Source organism: Fulmarus glacialis, unplaced genomic scaffold (genome assembly GCF_000690835.1).
Source record: "Fulmarus glacialis isolate BGI_N327 unplaced genomic scaffold, ASM69083v1 scaffold38567, whole genome shotgun sequence".
Classification (NCBI taxonomy): domain Eukaryota; kingdom Metazoa; phylum Chordata; class Aves; order Procellariiformes; family Procellariidae; genus Fulmarus; species Fulmarus glacialis.
Genome location: NW_009221991.1, coordinates 1,356 through 24,392, shown reverse-complemented (window position 1 = coordinate 24,392; position 23,037 = coordinate 1,356). Strand labels below are relative to the sequence as shown.

The window sequence follows — 23,037 nt, the reverse complement described above, 5'->3', positions numbered from 1 at the left end:
CCCCGCCTACAAGCACTAGGAACCAGGAATTAGTGCTTGTCTGTTTAATGGTGACCGCGACACACTGCCGAGGTCAGCTCTCCAGGGATTTGGAAGCCTGTTGCACGCTTTGTATTGCAAAAAGTGTTACAAAGCTCCAGGTCCATTTCCACAACGATGAGGCCTTTGACTTCCAGGTTGGTTGGTTGCTTAAGTGTAACCTACATACAGCTCCACTTCAAATATGTACAGACGAGAAGCCGAGTCCACACTCAGACATTCCCTCACCTAAATGATTCAATAGTAGGACTGGCTGGAAAATGCCCATTTCACAAATGTTTTCAAGGTTTCATAATCTGGGTTAGTTCTGTCTCAGTGCAAAATTCAAACCTTTGAACATTTTTCTGAGCACAACCTACTTACCCACCACACAATAGCCTCTATTCTGGTCAGGGCATTCACCTGGGATATGAAAACATAGGATCCGGTCACTGCGCTGTTCTCCTCTGCAGAGAACAGCTCTGGGCAGCTGTCTATTCCCTTTGCAACTTGAGCCAGGATGGCTTCATGGCTGAAATCTGCTTGAACTACGTCCATTCCTGACAAAAAGCATTGAGTCTAACAAATCAGCTTTTTTTTGACCAAGAAGCTTTTTTCTGGAAAATTTCTGACCCACTCTGATCTGTGGTTTTCTTACAAATTCATCCAAAGGATACATTTTTATGCAGGACCAGCTGGAGTTCACTCAATCTATAACTAAACAACAATGCTAGAACAACTCACACCACTATTTTCTATTTCTATGGTTAACAGTGGCACCCATTACCAGGGATTGAAATGATAAGGAGTGCCATTAATCATACTCACTACACCAGCTGAGCACTCCTGCCAGGAGGGAATTTCATCCCCCAGCCTTATGCCCTGTTATCTGAAGTGATACTGAACATGATGGGCCAGTGATCATCAGATTAGCACCTCCAAAGTTTACATGATTCTCTCATGGTAACTCCTTGACTCTATAACATCTCTTTTTAGTAATGTTGCTCATAGCAAATCAACCAAACTATCATTAAACAATCTTGAACTTGATGTGATTTTACCATGTAGCATGAGGAATGGCCTAAAAGTTGTAATTACAGACGCCTTCAAGACTATTCTTACTATTAGTTACCATTTTCCCCTCCCTGGCTTACCAAGAACATATATTGGAATGTGCAATTCCTTTCCAGAGAGCCAGACAGGGCACCACTGTTTATCTTGAAGTGATTCCCTCCTTCTGATTTTCCCATTTGGAACCTGTGTGATGAGCAACCACTGCTGCCAGAAATCTAATTTTTTGGCATGGTTAAGCTTGCAGGGTCAAGGTTTTGAACTACTGGTTATAGGGAGCAATTTAGAGGAAAAGCACAATAATGGAATTTCAATGCATGTACCTGGATGCAGAAGACTAATTTGATAATCACATTAGGTACATTACTTCTTTCATATAGGTCTCAGTGTTTCCAGACACAAAGGAAACAGAAAACATGAAAAACAGTAAAATAAATGGCCTGAGAAAAATCAACTCTGAGCAGAGCTCTCACATTTTATTCTGTAATTTCATCTGCTTGCTGTTACAATGTATGCCTTTGCTCTGGGATCTCTGGATCTGGACTCTGCTGCATCAAACATGCTATTAATTAGCAATGCTCACTGAAGGCTATTTTTGTTCTATACCACTCATATTTCATTTTGGGTGTATTCCTACATTAGTGGCCTTGTGCAAAATTGATTTGTTACTCATGTATATTGCAAGCCAACAGAAACGTGATTTGAATACTGTGCCAGCTTGCCTCCCTTGGAAAGCTTTCCCAAAAGTCAGTGTGCGTTGCCCTGTCCTGCAGGACTAAAGAGACCTTTTAAGGGGCTCTGGTCCACAGGATACTGGTGAGGACAACCATTATGGAGAAAAATACTAATAATCATTAAAAAGTTTCCTTTATTTATCCTGGCAAAGGTTTGTTTAATTAAAACAACAATCTCATGAACCTTCTGGAAGGGCTGGAAAACTCCCTGCTTAGGAGGTTTTGGAGCAGCTCTGTGATCCCTGGATCACCCTGCCTGCCAACACCTTGGCACTTTAAGATGTCAGAGTGACCTGGAGGAGCAATCTTAAATCAGGGCAGCTGCTGGAGGTGTAGCACAGCAGCACCATGGAAGGAATGTGTGGGGCACGCCAAGTGCATGGGGCAAAATGACCTGTCAAAATGATCCCCCTCAGTTTCAGGGGACTCCATCTGCCTGTTGGCATGGGCACAGGAGGCACCAGGAGCACCCGAATGCTTCCTGAGAGCCTTGCCCAAGAGGGGACATTTCTGCCTTTACACTGTGGGAGCAGAAGGGCTTTTGGAAGGGTGTGACTTGAGGGGAAAGCAGCACTTTCTGAACTAGACAAAATGAGGATAAATCGATTATTCCCCAGTGTGACATGGATGCCGTGTGAAGTCCTGCCACTGTTTGTTGAGCAGAGAAGTCTGCACTGTTCGAGATTGAGATTCACACGTATTTGATTATGGTTTTTTCCCTTTGGTCTGGACTGTGTAGGAGGTGAGATTAGACAGTCATAATGGTGCCTTCTGGCTTCAAAAGGTATGAATCCATGACTTAACCACAGCGTATTTCTCATTTGTGCCTGCTCTGTTTTGTATATAAGACCTGTTTTCAACAGTCACAGTCCTTACTGATCTGCCTTTGTAAACACAATGGCTCACATCCCTATAAAATACCAGAAACAAAATGTTTTAAATTTTGCTATAAAGTTCCACCACAGGGTTTACTTTTACTTTATTCAACATCAGAGCTGTTTAACTTCAGGGAAAGGGGAATAAATTGTACTCTAGAAAATTGTGCTGTACATCAGAAAGGGAACCTAGAAAGAACAGAGGCCCCATGGTGCGAGAAGCTCTTATTCTCATTTCAAAAAGGTGGCAGTATTTTTCAGATCTTTTGCTTTATCACTAACACCAGGTCCTGTTCTGCCTAATAAATACCTTTCATCCCTGAAGCCCAATGAAATGCTTCTTAATTTTAAGTCGTGTATTACTTGCCCTGCGATAAGGGCAGTATTTTTTCGTCAGCAAGCCAACCGGACTCAGAATTGTTAATCTCCTCAGTATGCAGGGTGCTTGCTTTCACTCAGATAAATTGTATAAATATTTGTAAACACTATAATCTATTTCAGCTGTAGCAACAGAACAATCTGATAAACACAACGTGGTTCCCAGAGATCAATAGAAGCCCATAAATATTACAAGCAAATAAAACATACTCTATTCCACATTGACTGAGCTGTGACTAAAACGAGAAAGCAAGCTGTGGGGACGGGCAGATTCGAGAGGCTTGCGCTCGAGGGCTACAACATCAATCCTGGCGACGCAGGGCAAGAGGCACCGGCGGGCGTGCACGTACCCATCTGCATGGCATTGCGGGTCTGGCTGGCTGCTGGCTGCTGAGCTGAATACCTCAAACAGTTATTCAGCTGTGGAGAGGCTGCCTGTAGCTGGGGATGCGTCTGAGGCGCAGTGATAGGAACAACCGGTCTGACAGCTGTGGCGGCATTGGTGTGACCGGCCCCGATGGGGTGGATGGCTCCTGGGGCTCCTTTCGTTGCCGGAGCTCCTCCGGCTCCGCTGTTCCTGGGCTGCCCAGCTCCCACTGGCACCCTGCGTGGAGACAAGGCACAGCGTAAGCATGCTGCAGAGAGCCCGATACCCAGCCACAATGCTGATAAGCACCCCCAGTTACTTAGGGGTTCAACATGATACCCTCTCAGGTGTTAAAGTAAAACTGAGATACAGATACATATTTATCTTTATAAGACACAGTCGTAAGCATGCTGGAGGACATTTTCACCCCTTTATCCTATGGGAAGAAGTGCAGGGTAAAAATGGAAAAGACCATTTTTCTCATCACTTTTTTTCTTAAGCTACATTTCTGTCTGAATAGTTTCTAATAAAATCACAAATCTAAATTCAGAAGAAATGGATATCTCCCTAATGTCATTTTGTGTGCCAGAGGCTATTTTACAGGCACTAAAGGAGTGATAATTAAAACAGACTCAGAGATCTTTTCTTAGGACCAAACCTGCATACAGCCCCACAGGGAGAAAAAAAGATGGATAACACCAAATCTGTGTGTGGCTGTTGAATGGGACTGAAAAGCAGCAGACTTGGCAGGGCTTGGCTTGACTGCCAATGTAACCTGCCCTAGCTCAGACTTGCTAAGAAAATGCAAAAGGGAAGGGAATGCAGCTGACCTTACTGAAAAGGAAATCCAAACAATAATCGACCCCTCTTTCACTGCTCACTTAAACTGTAGGCATAGTTTGTATTTCATCTGAGTGGCTGGGGAGACCTCAGGGGGAAGGCACAAGGCTCTTTCTTCTATGCAATAAGTTCAGCTTAGAGCAGGTCTTAGTCCTCTTACCACTGAGCTAGAAACTCTCTGACCAGGGCAGGAGGACACTGGGGAGGACAGAAGGACACCAATGGACAAACTCAGCTGCTGCTCAGCAGCTCTTTCTCTGAGTTTCTTAGTCAGGTTCCTGAGCAATTTCCTTCCCCAGCAGCAGATGCCATGAAACAGAGGGATTGTTTTGTGCTGTTCTCCTCTCCTGGGCTGCTCCATGTGCCAAGGTTCTCTTCCAGGAAAGGACAGCAGAGGGGATATAATGCAGAACAAAGTATGGTGGAGGAAATGGAAATGAGACAGTGCAGGGGGTTAACAAGGGAGGAGAGGATAACAGAAAGGGTGCAAGACCAACCTATGGGGGGTGGGACTGGGAGAACTTCTGGGGCCCCAAAACTGTTGTGTGGGAACACAGAGAGGAAAGAGCAGAAAGAACGAATATGCTGAACAATCTGGCCCAAATCAGAGGACAAAAAGACAGAAGAAGCAACCCTAAGAAAAGAGTGGAAAGGGGAAGAGCCAAAAGAGTGAAATTCTGATAGAAAGGGACTAAAACTCAGGCTGGAAGATATGGTCCAAAAGTGCAAAAGATAGCCATCCCCTCTGCCCAATCCCCCCTCCCCCCAAAATCACAGGAGGAAAACCAACACTGTGGTGTCATTGACTTGACTCATCTCATTGTTCAAGGTTTGCCTGGATTACATTTTGCTAAATGAATCTGATTTTTTTTTCTTCAAATTTTTTTTCATCAGCCTCCAGGTAGGGAAAAGCTGGGAATCCCACCAGATGGAAATCTGACTGTCTGTCATCTGCTGTGAAGAGCTGGCAGGGTAGCAGCAAGGTTCAGCTGGAGCTGGCGTGGCCATCTGCACTAGATTGAGTTTGCCAGAAAAGCACACCTAATAGTCCACTGAAAGCTATGTTCAGGCAAACATGCACACCGACAGGTACGGAAACTGTCTGTGACTCCCATAGAGCTGGACAGATGTTGGATGTGGCAAATTTTCTCTGCTGCCCTGTGCCTGTCTGTCCATCTAAAGGGTCTTGTCCTTTTTCCACCATGCTCTGCTCACACATGTACTTTGGCAGCTTATAAATCTAGTTCAGTGTTATTAAATTCATGGGCAACTTCTTTTTCTTGGGTTTTGTAGGGCGTGGCAGAAAAACATGCATGAATCTTATCCTCTGCTTTGCTGTCAAAGGGGAACAAAGTAAGTTGAAAGTGCAGCAAATAGGAGATTTTGTTGCTATCATATTTTTCTTGCTGTTATCACTGAGGGTGATTTACACAGGAACTTAATTAGCTTACAGGATCATAAATATAATCATAAAGCTGCTTTCGGGTTTTGTGGAAAGCACTTTTGCCCTTTAGCACTTCTCTCTGTCTTGTTCTAGCTGTGACATGCTGCATTTAATAAAGTCTTGCTGATTCAGATCACCAACACTTCAGCACAAACTTCTTTACTAATTAAGAGCTGAAGAGGCAAGGAATGAAGGCAGCCAAGGGGCTCTATAAAACCAGGTAAATACATTTAAGTTGATGAACAGTGAAGGCCCCATGAATTAACGTTTTTTTTGACTGAAATGCAATATTAGGACTGTCAGCAGGCTTCATTATGGTTTTCTAATCTGCTCTTAACTTTCGGTCTTGCTCAGTCCACATATTACAAACTTGACATAAACTGAAGATGGAAAAACCCTGCATCAATTTTTCAAGATCAACGCTGTTTGTGTTGTGAGGTGCCTTTCTCTGGAGACGAGTGAAAGATGGTGGAGACTGTGTGCATGTGGGAGGAGAGACTGAGAGCATATGAGAAGGAGTGAGTTTGATTTGCAAACCTACGGTTGCTCTAAAGGAGATATGGGCGTACACATGGCAACATTCACCTGCAAGGAGCACGTGGGGCAAAACAGTCTAGGACACACTGATGAACTTTCTCCTCAGCTTTGAGACTATTTCAGAGTGGGCTTTAGATCAGAAACACCCGTTGATTTGGTGTTGTCCAATACGAACTCCGACAAATGGCATTCCTCCCCAAACATGCTATTCTTTCCTCTTCTCCTCTTCTGCAACTGAGACAGGGGGAGCTAAAATCACACAATTTACTGAACTCTCCTACCACTTCTGAATTTTAATGGTTCAAGCATTAGTCCAAACAATCCAAGACCTTTGATTTAAGAAAAACAAAATCTACGTGAGGAGCTACTGAAAAGCAAGACACAAGCGTTCATTATTTTGTTTATCCCCATTACATGTCCAGTAGTTTTATAACAATAAAAAAATCATTAGCCAACAGATTCTTTACAATAGTAAAAGCTGGGCTCATCAGACTTTGTAAAGTCAGAGGTTGTAAATGTCATCATCTAACACAACTAGTGAAGTTTTCTGAGAACATGGATAACTCCAGTGCTCCAACCAGCAAGTCTCATTACCCAGGTCTGCAATGACACCAGAAAATATCTGGAAGGGGAATGTGGTGTAAAAGCAGAGCTACATTGTTTTCAGCATCTTCCAGAAGCAGAATCCCTCTCAGCCCCAGCTCAGGCATATCCACCTCAGCCAGTGGTCCTCACCTTGAAACAGGCGTCACGTAGTTGCCAGGAAAGACGCCAGACATCCCACTCCTCAGAGACGTCCCCTTGAACCAGCCGTCCTGGCACTTCTCAATGACCCGGTACATCTCACCTTTGCGGAGCTCCAGCTCATCGTTCTTCTGAGGCTTGTAGGCGTACAGGGCTAGGTAGCTGCAGGGAGAGGTCACACAAAAAGAAAGCACACAGCTGACGTCGACCACAGCCTGTCCCGCTTTGACTCCAGCCCCACAGAGCAGAAAGTGAGCAGAAACACTGCTCAGAAATGGGGGTTAAAAAGGGACATCATTAAGCACACCAAACAAGGAACGGCAGAAACAAGATCAAGTGGGTGCTGAGACAATACAGGAATAACTAATCAGATTAAAGTCAGGGGGTAATTTAGAAATTAATAGGACATCTTGCCCCAGGCACAACCAAAGCAAAACACTGCCACAAAGCAGCACTGAAGTTAAGAATTTAGCAGCAGTTTCAGAAGGACAAGGCAATTACAGAGACAGCCAGAGTAACCAGGACTTCACTGGGAAAGCTTTTCAAAGCCTAACATCTGGATGAAGTATATATTCATACACTTCAGGGTTGAAGCTGCCTCTACTACGGATTTTCAGAAAAAACTTTTCATATGGATAGGCTACTTTATAAAAGTTTAAAGCAGCTTTTCTTGCAGCCTTCTTGATGCTTTTTATGCTGGCCAGTTTTAGAAACAACACACCGAGCTGTTCTGATCCAGTATGGTAATTCTTGTATTATGTGGGTAAAACAAAAAGTGACAGAGGGCCAAATTCTACAAGGGGATTTTTGCTCAAGTAAGCAAAGTGGTAGAATTTGGCTTTGGATGTTTTGTCTGCAAGTATTCTAATAAATATTTAATACAGGACCCAATATGTAGAACTTTTTATTTATTCAATTACAGCTTTTATTTATTCCCTTTGTTTAGAATCTTTCTTTTTATCTCTCTTTTTTCTTCCATTACTACTTCAGGGATATGTCTAGTATTGTGAAATGACTCCAACTTAAAGTCCCTAAAGATATTCTCTCTGTTTAGAGAGATCCTTGTTGAAAATTAAGAATGATTGCTTGCACTTTGGGGAATAATGGAAAGTTGGGATAGGATAGCAAGAATGCACACAGAGAACACACTTTCTTTGTAAATACCATTTTTATTTTGGTACTGTTGCCTTTCTACAAATGCAAAAAGGGATTTCTGGTAATTCTTGATTAAGATTGTGCCTTCTTGAGTTTTTTTTGCTTTGTGCCTTACAGACAGTGCAGAGAGATTAGGGCAAATTGGGAAGCACTTATGGAAAGTACTTTTACACTACAAAGTGCAGCAGAATGCTCTTAGGCTCAGAGGTAGGTGAGAAGAGGCTTTCTGCCCACCTTATAGCAGCAAACCACAGAAATAATGAAAACTATAACCATTGTGATTGTAGACTTGCAGCCAATAAAAATGATACATGGCTTTTTACTTCTGCTCTCCAGGAAATATAATTGAGGAATAAATCCTGTTAGTTTTCTTGGTTCTACTCCTTTATGGTACCAGTAGATTTCCTTATTTTTATTCTGAAGGCAGTAAATAAACAGCAGTAATGAGTAGAATATGAAATATTTGGTAACAGCTCCTTGGGGCATCCTTAGACTGATGTGCCGCCTCTGTCTACCACATGGATGGGGTACAAAGACCTAATCAGAAACTGCATTTCATTAGTCAACAGATGGGAGAAACCATCCTGCACATCCTTTGTTTAGCTTATATAATCAGGTGGTCCTGAGCAGGTCTGTAGCTGTTCACCTGGTGGAAAACATGAGGATACATATGAACTGAAGAACATTAAAATGCGTCACCCTGACATGAAATAAGGTTGCATGCTTCAGCGCTAATCCTTCAGCACAGTGCTCTGCTAGGACAAAACAGAAAGTGCTAAGACTGCACTCACTCGAGGGAGCAGAAAGTGTGGCTTTGACTACCTCTTTTTAAATTGCTGCTTACACCGGGCTCATATTCAGAAGGGATGGGTAAAGCAAGGGGTCAAGGACAGAGCATTTTAGATATGTAATGTATGACATGTAATAATGTAATTTACAGATTGAGATGCTGAAGAAGGTAGAAGGAAAATTACCCTAAGTGGATCATAGGCTTCTTTCCCTTGCAGCTATCTCCTGCTCTCCTACGAGTTTGTTTCTGTTCCTCCCTGCCAATTCCCCCAACTCAGCCTCCAGTAAGCCTGAATAACCAATATCACAATGAGCATAAACATCCTCCGGAGGGAGTATCAAAATCCTTGTAGAGACTAAAAGAAGGTGTACAACAGCCCAGTCTGGACTCCATGCCAAAACTGACCAATCTCTGTATTGCTAAAATGATGAAAACTTGTATGTGACCCTGGGACAACAGAGGTGATCAGCACTTTCTTCATGGACCAGCGATCCCACCACCTACATGAGGCAGTGAGGATGACCACCCCTGGGGGTTTCTTCTGTTGGTCTGCAAAGAGGCAGGGGCTTCTCCAAACCCAGTGACAGGCCCAGCCTGGGTCTGCTGCCTAGCCGTGGCTGGCATGCCTGCCCCATGGGGACAGGCGTACACCCCGTGTGCTGGCAGAGAGAGGGCTGTGGAAGAGCTGGTGGGATGCCTGCTGTTGTATATGGCTGAAAACAATTTGCGTGCAAGCAGCTTCCCTCCCCAGAAAGCATTTCTGGGCTTTTCCTCTGGCAGGGGATCAGGGCTAGTGGTCCCATTTGCTGAGGCTGATTTTGCCTTAAGCCAAAGCCTTTGGACTTGGTCACGTTTCACCGTTCTCTAGATTTTAGGTGTGAAACTTCACCAGCAAACTCTCTACAACTGAGAAGAAAGTGTGTTTTAACACACTGGTGTTCGCTGCTGGTGAACAATCTATCTGAAATATTGCAAAATGTAATAGCAAGTTATTCTGGGCTATGTGAAACAGTGAGGCTAAGGGTTAGGGAGAAGGAGCTAGAGAAAGCCAAAATCTTTATAAAAAGTTCCCTAAAAAAAGGGCTAAGCAAGAAGGTAGCTCATATTCTTGGCCTCGGGGAGCTGCCTATGACTGTACTTATAACGCAGAAGCCCCAAGGCTCTGTCTAGGGTTGTACCTCCCCAGTTCTGCTACAGCTTTCAGATAACACTTCCTCTTTGACTGGAACTTGTCTTGCAAATGCAAAATGACAGACCAGATTACAAGGCTGCTTCACGGGAGAGACAACAGGAGAAGCATGAGAGGGAGAAGGGGAGGCTGGCTGAGGCACAGAGGCAGGGGCATTGCCGGAGAGCTGGAAAATGTCCTGATTCAGCAATTAAATACTGGAAATACTGCCAGTCACTGCTTCCTAGTCTGGGCAATGTTTGAAATAAATTTGTGCCCCACTATGTGCCACACAGGCTGCACAGGGTGACCACAGGGTGATGACAAGACCTCTCTGTGGGGCAGTCAGTGATGTGTGGTACTCCTCAGGTATGAAGTTCTCACCTTAGTAGCCAAGAACAAATTTGTTTTGGTTCTTTTCCAACTCCCCTATTCTCTTTAAAGCAGATTTGCTATGTTATTTCAGGATTTTATTTGTGAATTCAGATATTGTTTTAGCCATATCATAAAACCCTAAAATACTGGTGTGCATATGTGTGTGTGTCTATATAGTTCTACTGCTTTCACAAGGTACATGTAATGAGAGGAAAGTGTTCAGTACTATAACTAGGCAGGTACCAGATAAACCAACCAGGCTAGAAGAGATTTATTATAATGAAGTCTACTCTTTTTGTTCTGTATCTAGTCAACCTTCTGTTATTCTACACACTATTCAATAAGCCCATATGCCCATGATATGAAGTTCATTCGTTGCCTTTGTTTATGGCACTGAAAAAATGCAATTGCGTAATTTTTTCTGGTTAATGATGAATGTATCAGGTGTTTGATTGCATGGGACTATGCCTTTTTAAGAGCTTTAAATGAAGGAAGAAGATTTTCTCTAGCTGAGAGGCATTTCATTTGCTTCACAGTGATTCGTACAGCTGTAATAAATATACCAGGAGTCTAAAAGGGCTCACAGAGAAAGGGGGAAGTCTTGCCTTTCTCTACTCATTTTTCAATTTCAGTAGAGGCTGGGTCATGTATGAAATTGCAGTCTCTCTCTTCTCAGAATGCTCTTGAGCCGAGATTCAGGCTTTCAGATTTCAAACACACGCACACAAGCGCACACGATTGGAAACAAAGAGTACGCAGTGACTGAGATGAGCTGCTTACATATTGAGGGGGAGCTGGACCTTCGGTGGTGTTCCCTGATCTCCAATTATTGCACTTGTCCTGGGACCAGCCACCGTGGCTGTTCCAATCGAAGACGAATCCTGAAAATACACAAAGAAGAACATACAAGGATTAAGATGAAGCCCACAGTTTCCTAAAATGGCATGCGGTGAAGGCACAGAGCAAAAGATCACATCTTTTATCAATTCCCAGACTTTCTAACTTCATGATACTGCATTAAAAAAGACATCTTTTAGCCTTACACATTCCAAAAATACATTTCTGACACAAGGGATATTCGGTTATTAACAGCATTTCCATGTACCTGTCAGAGGAATTTAGTTGTACCTTGCATGCAGATCTTAAAAGTTTTAGAATGCAAAACTATTTGACTGCTTTGTAAAATCAGCTCAACATGTACATCTCTGCAATAGTACCTTCTTTGGTGAAGCTAACCTTTTACCCTTGAAAGCTTGTTTTTTAATTTGTACTCTTTTGGTTAAAAGTCACGGATCTATGGAGAAGAAGATACTATTCAATTTCCAGAAGGCAGTCTCATCTCTGTATACTATTTTTATCATAAGGAATATTCTTCTCCTTAAGAAAAAGGTGTCAACACAACCCAAAACAGGCGTACCTCTGAATGGAGAAAGTAGGAGTCCACTCCACTTCTACCGCAGCAAATAAATCCCCACTCTCATATAGAGAACGGGGCAGATCTTTTCCAGCTATTAATGTTGAAAGGCAATTCTAAATGTAGTCGTTCATTTTTCAAAGCTTAATGCTCAGCAAAAGTATGTAGGGCAAACTCTTTTGAGTAGTCTCACCAAAGTCCCCGTTCATCTATGTAAAAAATGAATCCTGACTGGAAACTTCTCCTGAAGTAATGCAAAGACCTGTAGCAACAGATCTTTGCTGTAAAGACAGGGCAGAGCTGGGCTGATGGGACTTGTAATGGTTTACTTGAGCAAAGGACTTTTTTAAGTCTAACCAAATGCTGCATGCACATCCATATGCAGAATGCCTCTACAAAGTAGGATCCAACGTTTGTACAGAAATTGCAGGTTCAGACAGAGCCTGTTACATACAACAAAGATTCTGAGCAGTTCACAGATCTCCATTGCAGCTTTTCTGTTTCCAAATGGTATCTAACAAACAGTAAATATTGATTTATTTTGGGAACAGAAACATAGGGACATTTTTTTACACTTACAAATGACACTGAATTAAACCAAGACACATATTGCTACTTAATTAATGGATTTCAAGGTCATCTCATTCCAAAGAAGCCCACATAATTATTACAGTGTCATGTCTTGATATTGCATTGCTAACCTATATTGCTTTGCTGTATAATAACACAGTATCATTGGGAAATCATACAGCAAAATATGAAGACACTGCTCTCTGATTCCATAGCTTTTGGCAACAAGCAGCAAGCTCTCTCCTCTTTCACCTCATCTACACTCAATCATGAAGTTGTAGTGACAAGTACATCTCCTTTTTCTCATTATTTCCCCTCACTTTCTGGCTGCTTGCTCAAACAAGGAAGGTTCCAGGCAGCTCTTAGTCTTATGTGTAAAAGAAAGCGTTCTTTCTGGTTCTGTGACTAAGGCTTTATTAATCCTGCCTGTCACATCAGTGAGATAATATCAACTTACAGAAAAACCCTTAACCCACCCAAAAATGTAGGTATAGTTGGAGAATGGTCCCGCATTTGTTATTTTGAGCTGGTCAATGGGGTTAGGGATTGCAGAAGATGCTGGGCAGAGAGACCTGGCAACTGCCTCACCCAAGATGTAAGTGAGAAATCGGCTGGTTCAAACTTCATGTTGTGCCACTAGTGTATGCCTGCTCTGAGCTAGAGAAGCTGCCTCCAAAAAACCAGAAAACAGATCAGTCCCCACCCTTTTCTGGTAGGACAAAACACTTTGTTTTTACCTCATGAAAAACCAGAGCTGAGTGAACAGCCTCAGGGTGCAACCGTAAAAGCAGCGAAGATCACAGCAGTGTAAGACACGTGCTACCCCCTCCTTAGCTCCTACGATCCTCTCTCCGCACACCTCAGCGAAGGCAGAGTTTGCAGAGGTGCTGCTATCCCAGCCAGGAGTGCCCACTGCAGGCACCCTGGGCTACCACCCTGACTCTGTAGAGATATGAGCTCAAGTCCGGAGAGCAGCGTAGCTGTCTAAGTATCATTTATTTTCCTGTTTGCACCGACAGTGGTGGCTTCTGTGTCCTCTATATTACTGGAAGCATGAGCCCAAGTACTTTCTATGCGCTATTATGTTTGTGCTAACATACAGGATTAAGACATCATGTAATTGTCATTCAGTGTTGCTAGATGCCAATGTTGCTTTCTTCCCCTGAATAATCCCGAAGAAATCTCCATAGTCTTGTATGTTCTTTATGCACCTGACATTCAGTTTCTTGCCTATGGCCTGTTACTGTAATATTGCTACATCTGGTGCCTGCCTGGTCCCTACAAACCGTTCATTTTTGCCACTTTGCACAGCCTAGTATCACATGCATCCAAATTCTAAATCGGTGCCTGCTTCCTGATTGTGCTCCAGTTTTTCTTTAGCTGCTCTCCCCTGCAGACTTTGACATGACGGTGTACTTGCCAGTCTGCCTATGATCCCACTTTTCATCATCAGATTTTACTCCACAGGACCCTCTGGCTTTCCACTGCATGGAATTCAGTTCCTCTGTTCACATCTTGGCATTTACTTTCACACAAGTATTCTGCTCTGCAGCTTCATCCGCCTCTGTGCTCCTTGATGAATTCTCTCCGTGGGTGCCTGATTGCCACTATGCATCTGAATGTTCACTAGCTTTGCATTTAAACTACAGTCCCTGACACAGTTGGTGAAGGCTTTCTAAGCCTTCTCTTTCAAGGGCCTGTTCTCTCTCTTATGTATTACTAATTACCTGATATTATAAGATACAACATTGCTAGATTATTTTGCAAGATAATATTTGCAGTAAGATTTTGAAAAGACTGAATTTTGTGAAAGAATAATCTTCTATTTCTTCATACTTTTGATTAACTTTGTTGGAAGTTTACCTTTCCACCTTCCATTCCTACAATTTTATGTGGGTATCCCCAGCTACTGGTAACACTAGTAATACTCCCAGAGAACACAGCAGGCCTTTCTCCATCACAGCTGGTAGCACGGCGTAGTTTGTTTTCCTTCTTTATTTAGCCCTGGAGCCAGGTTGTACTTCTACTATTGTGATCCAAGGAACAAGGTAGTACACATGTCCTCCTTCCCTCTTCATCTGCTCAGGGGAATGGGAATCCGAGACGATGCTCTGATATTTTGTTCGCTGCTTTGATACCTTTTGGGAGGTCTGTGTGCCACATCCTTCCTTTCTGATGGCACGTCCCTGTGTGATCCACCGTTCTGTGGTATCAGGCACGCAAAAACAGCCACACACAGGCATTACACAGGGAGGGCCCAAACACTGCAGCGTTTGCGTCTTAATCCTTCTTCCACCTCTGCTACTCACCGTTGCTAAGCCTTACCTGGGAGGGGACGTCTCTGACAGCCAGGCTTTTAAGAGGCACGTGGGCACCTATTAATAAAAACAGGCACCTTGCAGTTTTCTCAGGGAGGCATTAAGAAGTACTTCACTGTCTGATTCCCACGGATTTTATTGCAATCTAAGTAATAAGAAGCACTTCTGAAAACGCCATTTGGTGCCCCTCTGTATCCTTATGAGCCTTTAATGCCTTTAAACATTTGGCCATTGAGTTTCCAGACATGACCTGCTGGGTAATCACACTGTAGCACACCTCCTGATTAAGAGGCCGTTTACTCTAATGGTGGTGTGCAGTTTTCTGAACTAGACACTGCCAACTCTCATTCCATTTACTTAGGCCACTAAAGAGCCAAATCTGACTTCTTCATGCTCCCACTCCCACCTGGTACTCCTCCGAGTACCACTTACCACTGCCGATGCTTTCAGCTCAACAGCAACAGCTCTTCTCTTCTGAGGGACAACACAGCCCCAGCTGCCAGCCAGCAGGGAAAAGCGGCTGCACGAAGGCATGCTGAAGACCACCTCCAGATACCTCTGCACTAACTCCTGCTTCTTTGTGCCCATTAGTAGCACAGCAACGTCACCTGTACTGCGGAAGGCTAAATCTTGAGTAAAACGCCCGGACTATACACATGGGCACAACAATGCTATGTGACAGATATCTCACTCCCAGCTCATGCTGTGCCGCTTGTTTTTATCACCAGCTACTCTGTAGTAAAGGGTGATTATGTACCCATGGGCTGGATAATAATACAAAAGGACTTTGTGTCTGTAAACACAACAGCCTCCTTATGACCACTGAAACATACCCCTCCCCAACTCCAGCTAATGCCTTATAGAAACTCATAACTCACGCCTTGAGTCCTCCTTAAAAATTGTCTGTTTCTTTCTCCCAATCTCCACGTTGGCTGTTACAAGGGCACTTTACGCGAGGGCCAAGAATGAAGAAAGGCTCTGCACCAAGGTATCTTGGGGCTTGGCTAAACTTGATCTAGTCCTAATCCTAGCGGCAGCGTGGTTCTCTGGAGCAAAACAGCAGCGGAGCACAAGGTCTCTGCTCTCTCTGCCCCACACAGCATTTCCAACACCATTTTTAGATGCTTAAGTCACAGCACCAGGCACCATCCAGGTGTCATGCAAAACAAAGAGAGCCAAAGCTAGCTGACAAAAATGAACTTTGCAGACGACTGTCCAGCCTGAGGGTCAGCGTTTCCTGGTGAAAACAAACAGTCCGACTTCCTCAGAAGTCACCGCAACATGTCTAAGCTCAGATGCATCTCATTCCTCCTCCAACTGGTAAGTATTGTTTGCAAGAGAACTACAGGAGCATCAAAACAAATTCCACTTTAATGTATATGTAATGATATATTTATATTACAGTTTATAGCATATACTCCTGGGTAAATAATACACTGCTGAGATGTTGCTGCCTCTTGTGTCAGCTCTGACATATATTTAAAAGCAACCAGCCTGGCAAAACATTACTGACAAGCCCACAGAGACCAGGAAATTAAAGGTAATAACCACTCATCTGGGCTGAAACTTCATCTCAAATTCGTTCCCTTTCTCTCTTCCCATCCGCATTTCTATGAAAGCATAAGAAGTAGTAGTCTGGACTTCCAGCACAATCTATCTTTTTCTCTCCCTTGTAGATGTACTTTAGATTTTCACCAGTACTTTAAGGCCACGTTTGTGGTTTAATTTGAAAAGACATGGTGCCTGTAGGGATTAGTGAAGTGCCTTCCAAAAGCACGGGACTCAGTCTTGGAGGGGAATAGAAGTCATGAAGACAGTGATAAAACTAGGAACAGAGTACAATGATATTGCAGGTTGCAGCAGCCTTCACAGAAAAATAATTGCTGCTGCAATCAGATGGATGTTCTTATCATCTAGAAAATCACCAACCAGAAATCTCTATTTTGACTTCAAAGCAAATCCAGCACTGTCTCACCACAGGGCACTTATCACATTCATTAATTCACAGGAAAATTTCTTTTAATGTCTTGAATGCATATTTACAGCTTACTTTAAATTTCTCTTTAATATGACTTAAAAATAAGAGAAAACCACTCAAACATTCAACTCACATAGGTTGACATACTGTCCTCTGGAAGTATCACAAAAAATAGGCTAATGGTCTTTAAGATTCCTGTGACTCATTTCTCTAATTCACTGGCTCCATAAAACAATGACTGTGGCAATCACTCCAGGCCTTAATGTTCCTAGAAATAATGTATTAGCATTTAATGCATGGTAGTGCCACCAACTATTGATGAAAAGTGTTACACGCAAGATCAAGTAGCCTCATCAAATGCTAATTACCAAAGTGGGAGCTGAAATGGACTTACCAATTCTAGAGTAAGACATTTTCTTCCATAATGGTATGTGTGTAAAAAACAAACAAATGTGCACGATAACAGCTGCAGCTGCATAAATAGCTGCATAAACACCCAGTTCCTTCCTGCAAAAACTGGAGCTAAATTTTTATGATTTAGCATTTACTGAGATGTTCTTACAACCTGTAAGTATCTGCGGCTGTGGGTGAAGTTGAGGCAGAATATTATGCCAGCCTGTTCTAGCACCATGTTGGCCCTGATTATTTTTTGGCTCATAGTAGGCCAAAAACTCTAGACCATGTCTTCTGTGAATAGCTCATGGAGCTACGCAGAGAGCTGGAGAAGACACGTAAATGTATTTTCTGAGCTTCCATTTCCACTATCCTGCAATCTAAGGATGGCTGCAAGTTGGTGAAAAAAACCCCAAATATTTTTTGTCATCGTCTTCCAAATGTTCATCTGACATTACCATCCATAAAAGCGCTGATTATTCTGGTTTGCAGCTTGTCAGTTCCCCCAAATGAGGACTAATTAAGCATCATGTGGATGAGCATCAGGAGAACTATATTTCATTCAGCCTTTTTTCTCTTTCAGACTAACCCTCTCAGCACTGAGCACCAGTGTCTAGCTCTCCACCATGAGATTTTAAATGGTTTTATAGTAAATAGATTCTTGCAATTCTGTGACCAAAGAACATGAAAAATCAAAAGCAGAGAGACAGGAAAGCTTAAAGTGAAAGCTTGACCCCTAAAAGATGTTAGTTTAATAACACGTTCGTAATTATCCTTTTGATAACTGCACAACAAACTCATTGGGACCCTGTGCAATGCCTCCTGTAGGAAGTCTCCCTCCAGGGAGATAGTAGTGGTAAACAAACAAAAAACTCAAACAAATACAAAAGGGAAAATACACACTGTAGTCATTTCTGCTAAAATGTTATGCATGTACAAATAGTGTGTGCCAGATGGACAGGATTTTGTGGTATAGTGTAAATACCAAGAGAATGCCTTGCTTGCTCTTGAGGCTTCCAAATCAGTAGTTGACTGGCAGGTAGCGTAAAGCCTCAGGATTAGCCCTGTGCAAAAATGGTTTCAGTGGCAAAATGTTTTTGGGTTACTACCCCGAGGAGCATCTGAAAAAAAAATTTTTTTTTTTCTTTTACAGGCAACGAGATTTCATGCACAGTTGAATAACCCTTCTAAAGCACAACCTTCTCTTCCTAGATCCTGTAAAAAATTAGGTTTTGTGGTTCTCAAAAAATCTTTCAAAATGTATTTGTTATGAGGCAAATTATAGGATAAAGGGAAGACACTGTCTCTAAACTGGTAGTTTCTGAAAGGCGATTTTGCTTTGACCTGGATTCTCGGTAGCTTATGTAATCAGTCAATAGATTGAGTCAGCTCATGTGTCTCATTTGCAACAGTTTTGACAAATAATGTAATATATCCCAATATGCTAAGTATATTCAAAGACCTATTGGTAGCCAAAAAAACCGCAGCTTACATGCCTGCCCAAAACTCTCTGCCTAAAAAAACTTAACTCCTTCCCACCTACAAAATCCCCAACAAGAGCTCTTTATAAAGTTATTTAAAATAGAGATGCAATGAATAGGCAATGTTTGGAACCAATTCTAAATAATTTAGAGTAGAACTGGGAATGTACAGAGACCATGGAGTAGTTCAGGTTAGACTTCAGCAAAGTCTCTTATGCTGTTTTCATGACAATGACAGAAACACAGGTCAGACTAATATTACTTCTCTTTTGCCATTTTGACTGGTGCAGCCTCCTGAGATAGCTGCTCTTGGTTTCAGCTGTCTCACTCTCATTAATGGATGTCCAGACAGTTGTCATTCACAGCCAGCAGCAGAGCAGGTTGGATAGAATTTGGACTCCAGGCTAAAGCAGAAAAATACCTGCATTTCTCTTCTTTTCTCAGAGCCTGTTGTGCACTTGAAAATTCAAGGTTCATTTTTAGTCTCTGGATTTTATGTATAATCTGTATGCTTCTCATGGTCAGCATATTTAGGTTATCAGCCAAGGCTCAACCAGAGTTCTGCTATTACATTTTCTCAGCTAAAATTCAGCACTTCTAAATAACTGATAAGGAGTCACACTTCCAAATGATTTATATAGCAAGACACTTCAAGGATCATTTTTCATTTCAAATACTGCCACTCTTTGGGACTGGGAGTGTGCAAGACATCATTCTCAGCTCTTCCTGAACATGTGGCCTCTGGTTAGGAGCCCGTTCTAACACTCGCAGATATAAATGGACTTCTTGTGCATGTTGATGAGTTGTTCAAATCACACATAGAAGTTTCTTCTGCGGATAGGATCCTTTCTCAGCTGTTCTCCTGGTGCGCACAAAGCCACACTTCATTATTCATGAGATGCATTTTCTGTCAAAAACCAGGGGATTTGGAGCAGTACTGACCTATGACCTTTCCAAATAGCAGGGAAGAATAATTCATAAGGGATGAAAATGGAAGCCAGACAAGCCATCTGAGGTCTAGGCACGATTACTGTCCAGGGGGACCTTCCCCGCTCCCCAGGGAGTCTCAGTTACGAACTGCTCCTGTGCACCTGTAACCTAATTCAGCTTCAGCTCCATCACAGGTCCACAGCACTACTTACACCTTCAATAAAAATCCATTTTGCCAGCATGATAGGACATTCTGGACTATTACCTTTTAGATGGAGATCTTACGTTTAATGAGTGAGTTTAATGAGTATGCAACAAAAAGCATAGAAGAAGTAAATTCGGCTGCAAGCGAAATGAAGATCTCAGCATTGCCTCCTTGAAAAGAAATGCTTTGTATCCTGGCTGTTGTGGTCTTCCAGTCACTATTTTGTCCAACTGAGGTGGCTTGAAGTTGATTCTTCTACCTTTGAGTATCCCTAGGTTTGCAGTCAATGAAGATGTTTTTGAGACCATCACTCATTTCAAAATGCATCTTGGCTTTTGGGAAACAGCTGAGTTGGTTCTGCTTAAAGAACAACGAACATGTTATGGAAGGCCTGTAATCTTCAATTATTAAATTAATGATATGCAGAAGAGCTTTCAAAACGTGTGATTTCATACTCCGGTCTGCATGTCAGTGCTCAATATGCATAAATCTGTGCCGTCCTGCAGAAGCAGGAGGCTTACAATAGTCTAACAACTCACAAAAACAAAAACCATGTCAGCTCGGCATGAAAGTCTGGTTTCAATTCACAAAAATTGACAAAAGCTACAGGAATACAGTACTATGCATGAAATCACTTCTAAGGGGTGGAATATATTCCACATTTACTGAAACATCTAAAATTTTCACCTAAATTTTAAGTTCCTACAGTAAGAAGCCTTTGATGTCTCTGTTTTGTCTCATATCAGCAGAGAAAAAGCAGGTGCGCCAGATGTATGTGCCTCAGGTCTACAAGGAAAATGGATGCTTGTTTTAAGAAGACTTTTTGCTGGGCACCAGCCGGTTGCCTGAGGTAGGGGACTGGATGCTGTTCAAGAACTTCTGTCATTGAATTCTTCTTGTTCAAAGGACAGGCTATAGGAAAACTCTGTCAAACTTTTAAAAAAGTTAGAAACCCCCCTGCAAGCTAAATACCAATCCTGATATGTACCAGAGAAGCTCATACCTACTAAACTGAACAAAATTCCTTTATTTCTTTTTATGAGGAGATCTGTTAAATAAACAATGATAAAGTGCCTGGAAATTTCAAGGACATGATATAAAGACACAATAAACCAAATTTGGATTCTAATGGTGAAAGGAAAGGCATAAATTTGCTAGATAGTCAGCACTGAAACTGTAAATTTGTTGTTTCCCCTGTAAGAAATATGCTTTGGCTGACTTTGCTACTGCAAACTAGCAGGGGCTTGAGATCGTTACAGAGAGAACCACTACTCAAGGGCCGTGATGATGACTTGCAGGGCAGAGAGGTTCCTCTTCAAGCGAGGAAAGAAAAGGTGAGACATATTCCTGCAGCAGAGCTCACCAGTAAGTTTGGCACCTACACAGACAGGTAGGTAGCCTTCCTACCAACCTGCCCGTGCTCTCAGCAACGCCCCTGAGCTCTTCTGAAGCAGCAGTAGAGTCAGTTTACAGGTTGTCAAGATGTCAAACCCCTAACAAGACATACAGGACCTTTACCTTAAAAATGGCAAACACATTTTAGAACAAAACAATCTGAAGACAAGATTCTCACTGCCCCAAAAGCCTTGATGTAAGAGCTCAGGGGCCCTTTGTTTATGCTACTTTGGCTGGCGTTCAGCCACGTGAATAAAAGAAAAATGCTGAACTGATTTTCTGTCTAAGGCTGCAGCATCATTAATTGGTCTTAGCAGATGGCAGAGAAGGAACTGAATTTCTGACATTTTTAATTAAAATGTAACCCCTATTATTATGGGATTAATAGATATATAAATATAGCTGCACAATTTTAACGTACATTTTGTAAGAGGCAAATTCTGGACTCTTTGTAGACCTAACTAAGAAGGCTGAAAGTAGGGGAATTCATGTTGGTAGCTCTTGTGATTTTATTGCTACTCTTACAACAGCGAGGCATTTTTCTGAAGGCTTCTCCTACAGTGAAGAGAATGTCAGCTCCACTTTTTTTTCTCAAGATATCCACATTCCTAACAAAGTTTGCAAAGGAAAATGTTTAAATCCGTCAAACCAGAAAGCAAATAGTAAGGCCCCCAAAACCATGCAAATGCCACACTTAGGGTGACTGGGTCCTTGGGCTGCAATAACCCTCTTTGCCAAAGGGAAACCTCTTTTCACTAAGGTCGATCAGAACCATCAAGACTCATTTTCCCCTCCCTGGATCTTGGCCAAGACAGTTTTGGTGAGCAGTGAAGGAGGCACGTGCTCAGCTGCCTTGTCTGCAAACCTGCTCTGCACCCTCAGGCAGAAAAACCACTTCCCAAACCTGTTCCCACCATGGGCACACTGGAGTGGCTTCATTATACCCCAGCCCTAGCTGTGCTTCTGACCATGTCTTCCTATCTGCTGCGAAGGACCCAACCCAACCAACCTTCCTTCGGGCTGGATTTTGATAACTGTAACTTGTTACAGAGAACACAGGGCCCTCTGTCCCCTACCACTTGTGCCCAAATGCCATAATGGTCTGCAAAATGAGAGGGTTTTGCACACCAGTTGTTCTGTTAAAATGGGGGAGAATAGTAAAGGCACTTTCTGCTTCATGGTCTAATTTTTGTGGTTTACTAGCTTAGAATGAGTCTTCACATGACTCTAGCAAAGGGTATGCATGGTTTTTCCCTTGACTAGCATAAGAACAGAAAAGCCACAGTCTGTCACATCTCTGTAAAGTCCAAATGTGTCATTCTGAGTGCCAAAAACCTGGGTGTCATTTACTTGACAAGCTTGGGACCCTCACTCACGTCTAGTGCTTGTGCTGCTTCACAGATGTCCCAGTACATCTTGGCGCATGCGCTGCTTTGTGCGGGGGCCGTATCCTCACCTTCACCCTCCTGCTGAGGGTTGAAAGGAGGGGGAAGACCTTACAGCACAGACACCCTGCCTGGAAAAGGCATGTGGAAGAAAATGAGCTAAATTACAGTTGCACCAAGCTGCCTCTCCGGCTCCTACATGTGGATGGGCAGCACAGGGAGGCGAGCAGCTGAGGCAGGAGCAGAGAGTGCTCTTCTGCTGTGGCAGCGACCCCTCGGCACGCCGTTTTGGCTAGCCCTGTGGCACACACTGGCATGCACGCAGGCACCTTGCCTTCCTCCGTGTCCTTGCCAACCTGCGCTGCAGGGGCCTGGCGGCTTATGTCATGGGTGGCAGCACGGCACAGCCGTCGAGAGTGACTCCATGGTCTGGGGCACCACACCGGCCCCACAGGGGAGACCCACCAGTGCT

The 23,037-nt window shown here is 43.0% G+C and overlaps 1 protein-coding gene across 1 annotated transcript in view; it reads right to left on the bottom strand.

The window, feature by feature from the left end:
- Positions 1–402: 402 nt before the first annotated feature.
- Positions 403–23,037, bottom strand: part of LOC104079314 (SH3 domain-containing RING finger protein 3-like) — a gene marked incomplete at its 3' end in the record, with an annotated part of 23,944 nt that continues 1,309 nt past the window's right edge. Inside the window, exons 2-5 of the mRNA XM_009581318.1 lie at positions 11,277–11,377; positions 7,000–7,170; positions 3,427–3,680; positions 403–578 (exon numbers count right to left, since the gene is read on the bottom strand). Of these exons, the coding sequence (XP_009579613.1) occupies positions 403–578; positions 3,427–3,680; positions 7,000–7,170; positions 11,277–11,377 (702 nt within the window). The remainder of the gene's footprint in view (positions 579–3,426; positions 3,681–6,999; positions 7,171–11,276; positions 11,378–23,037) is intronic.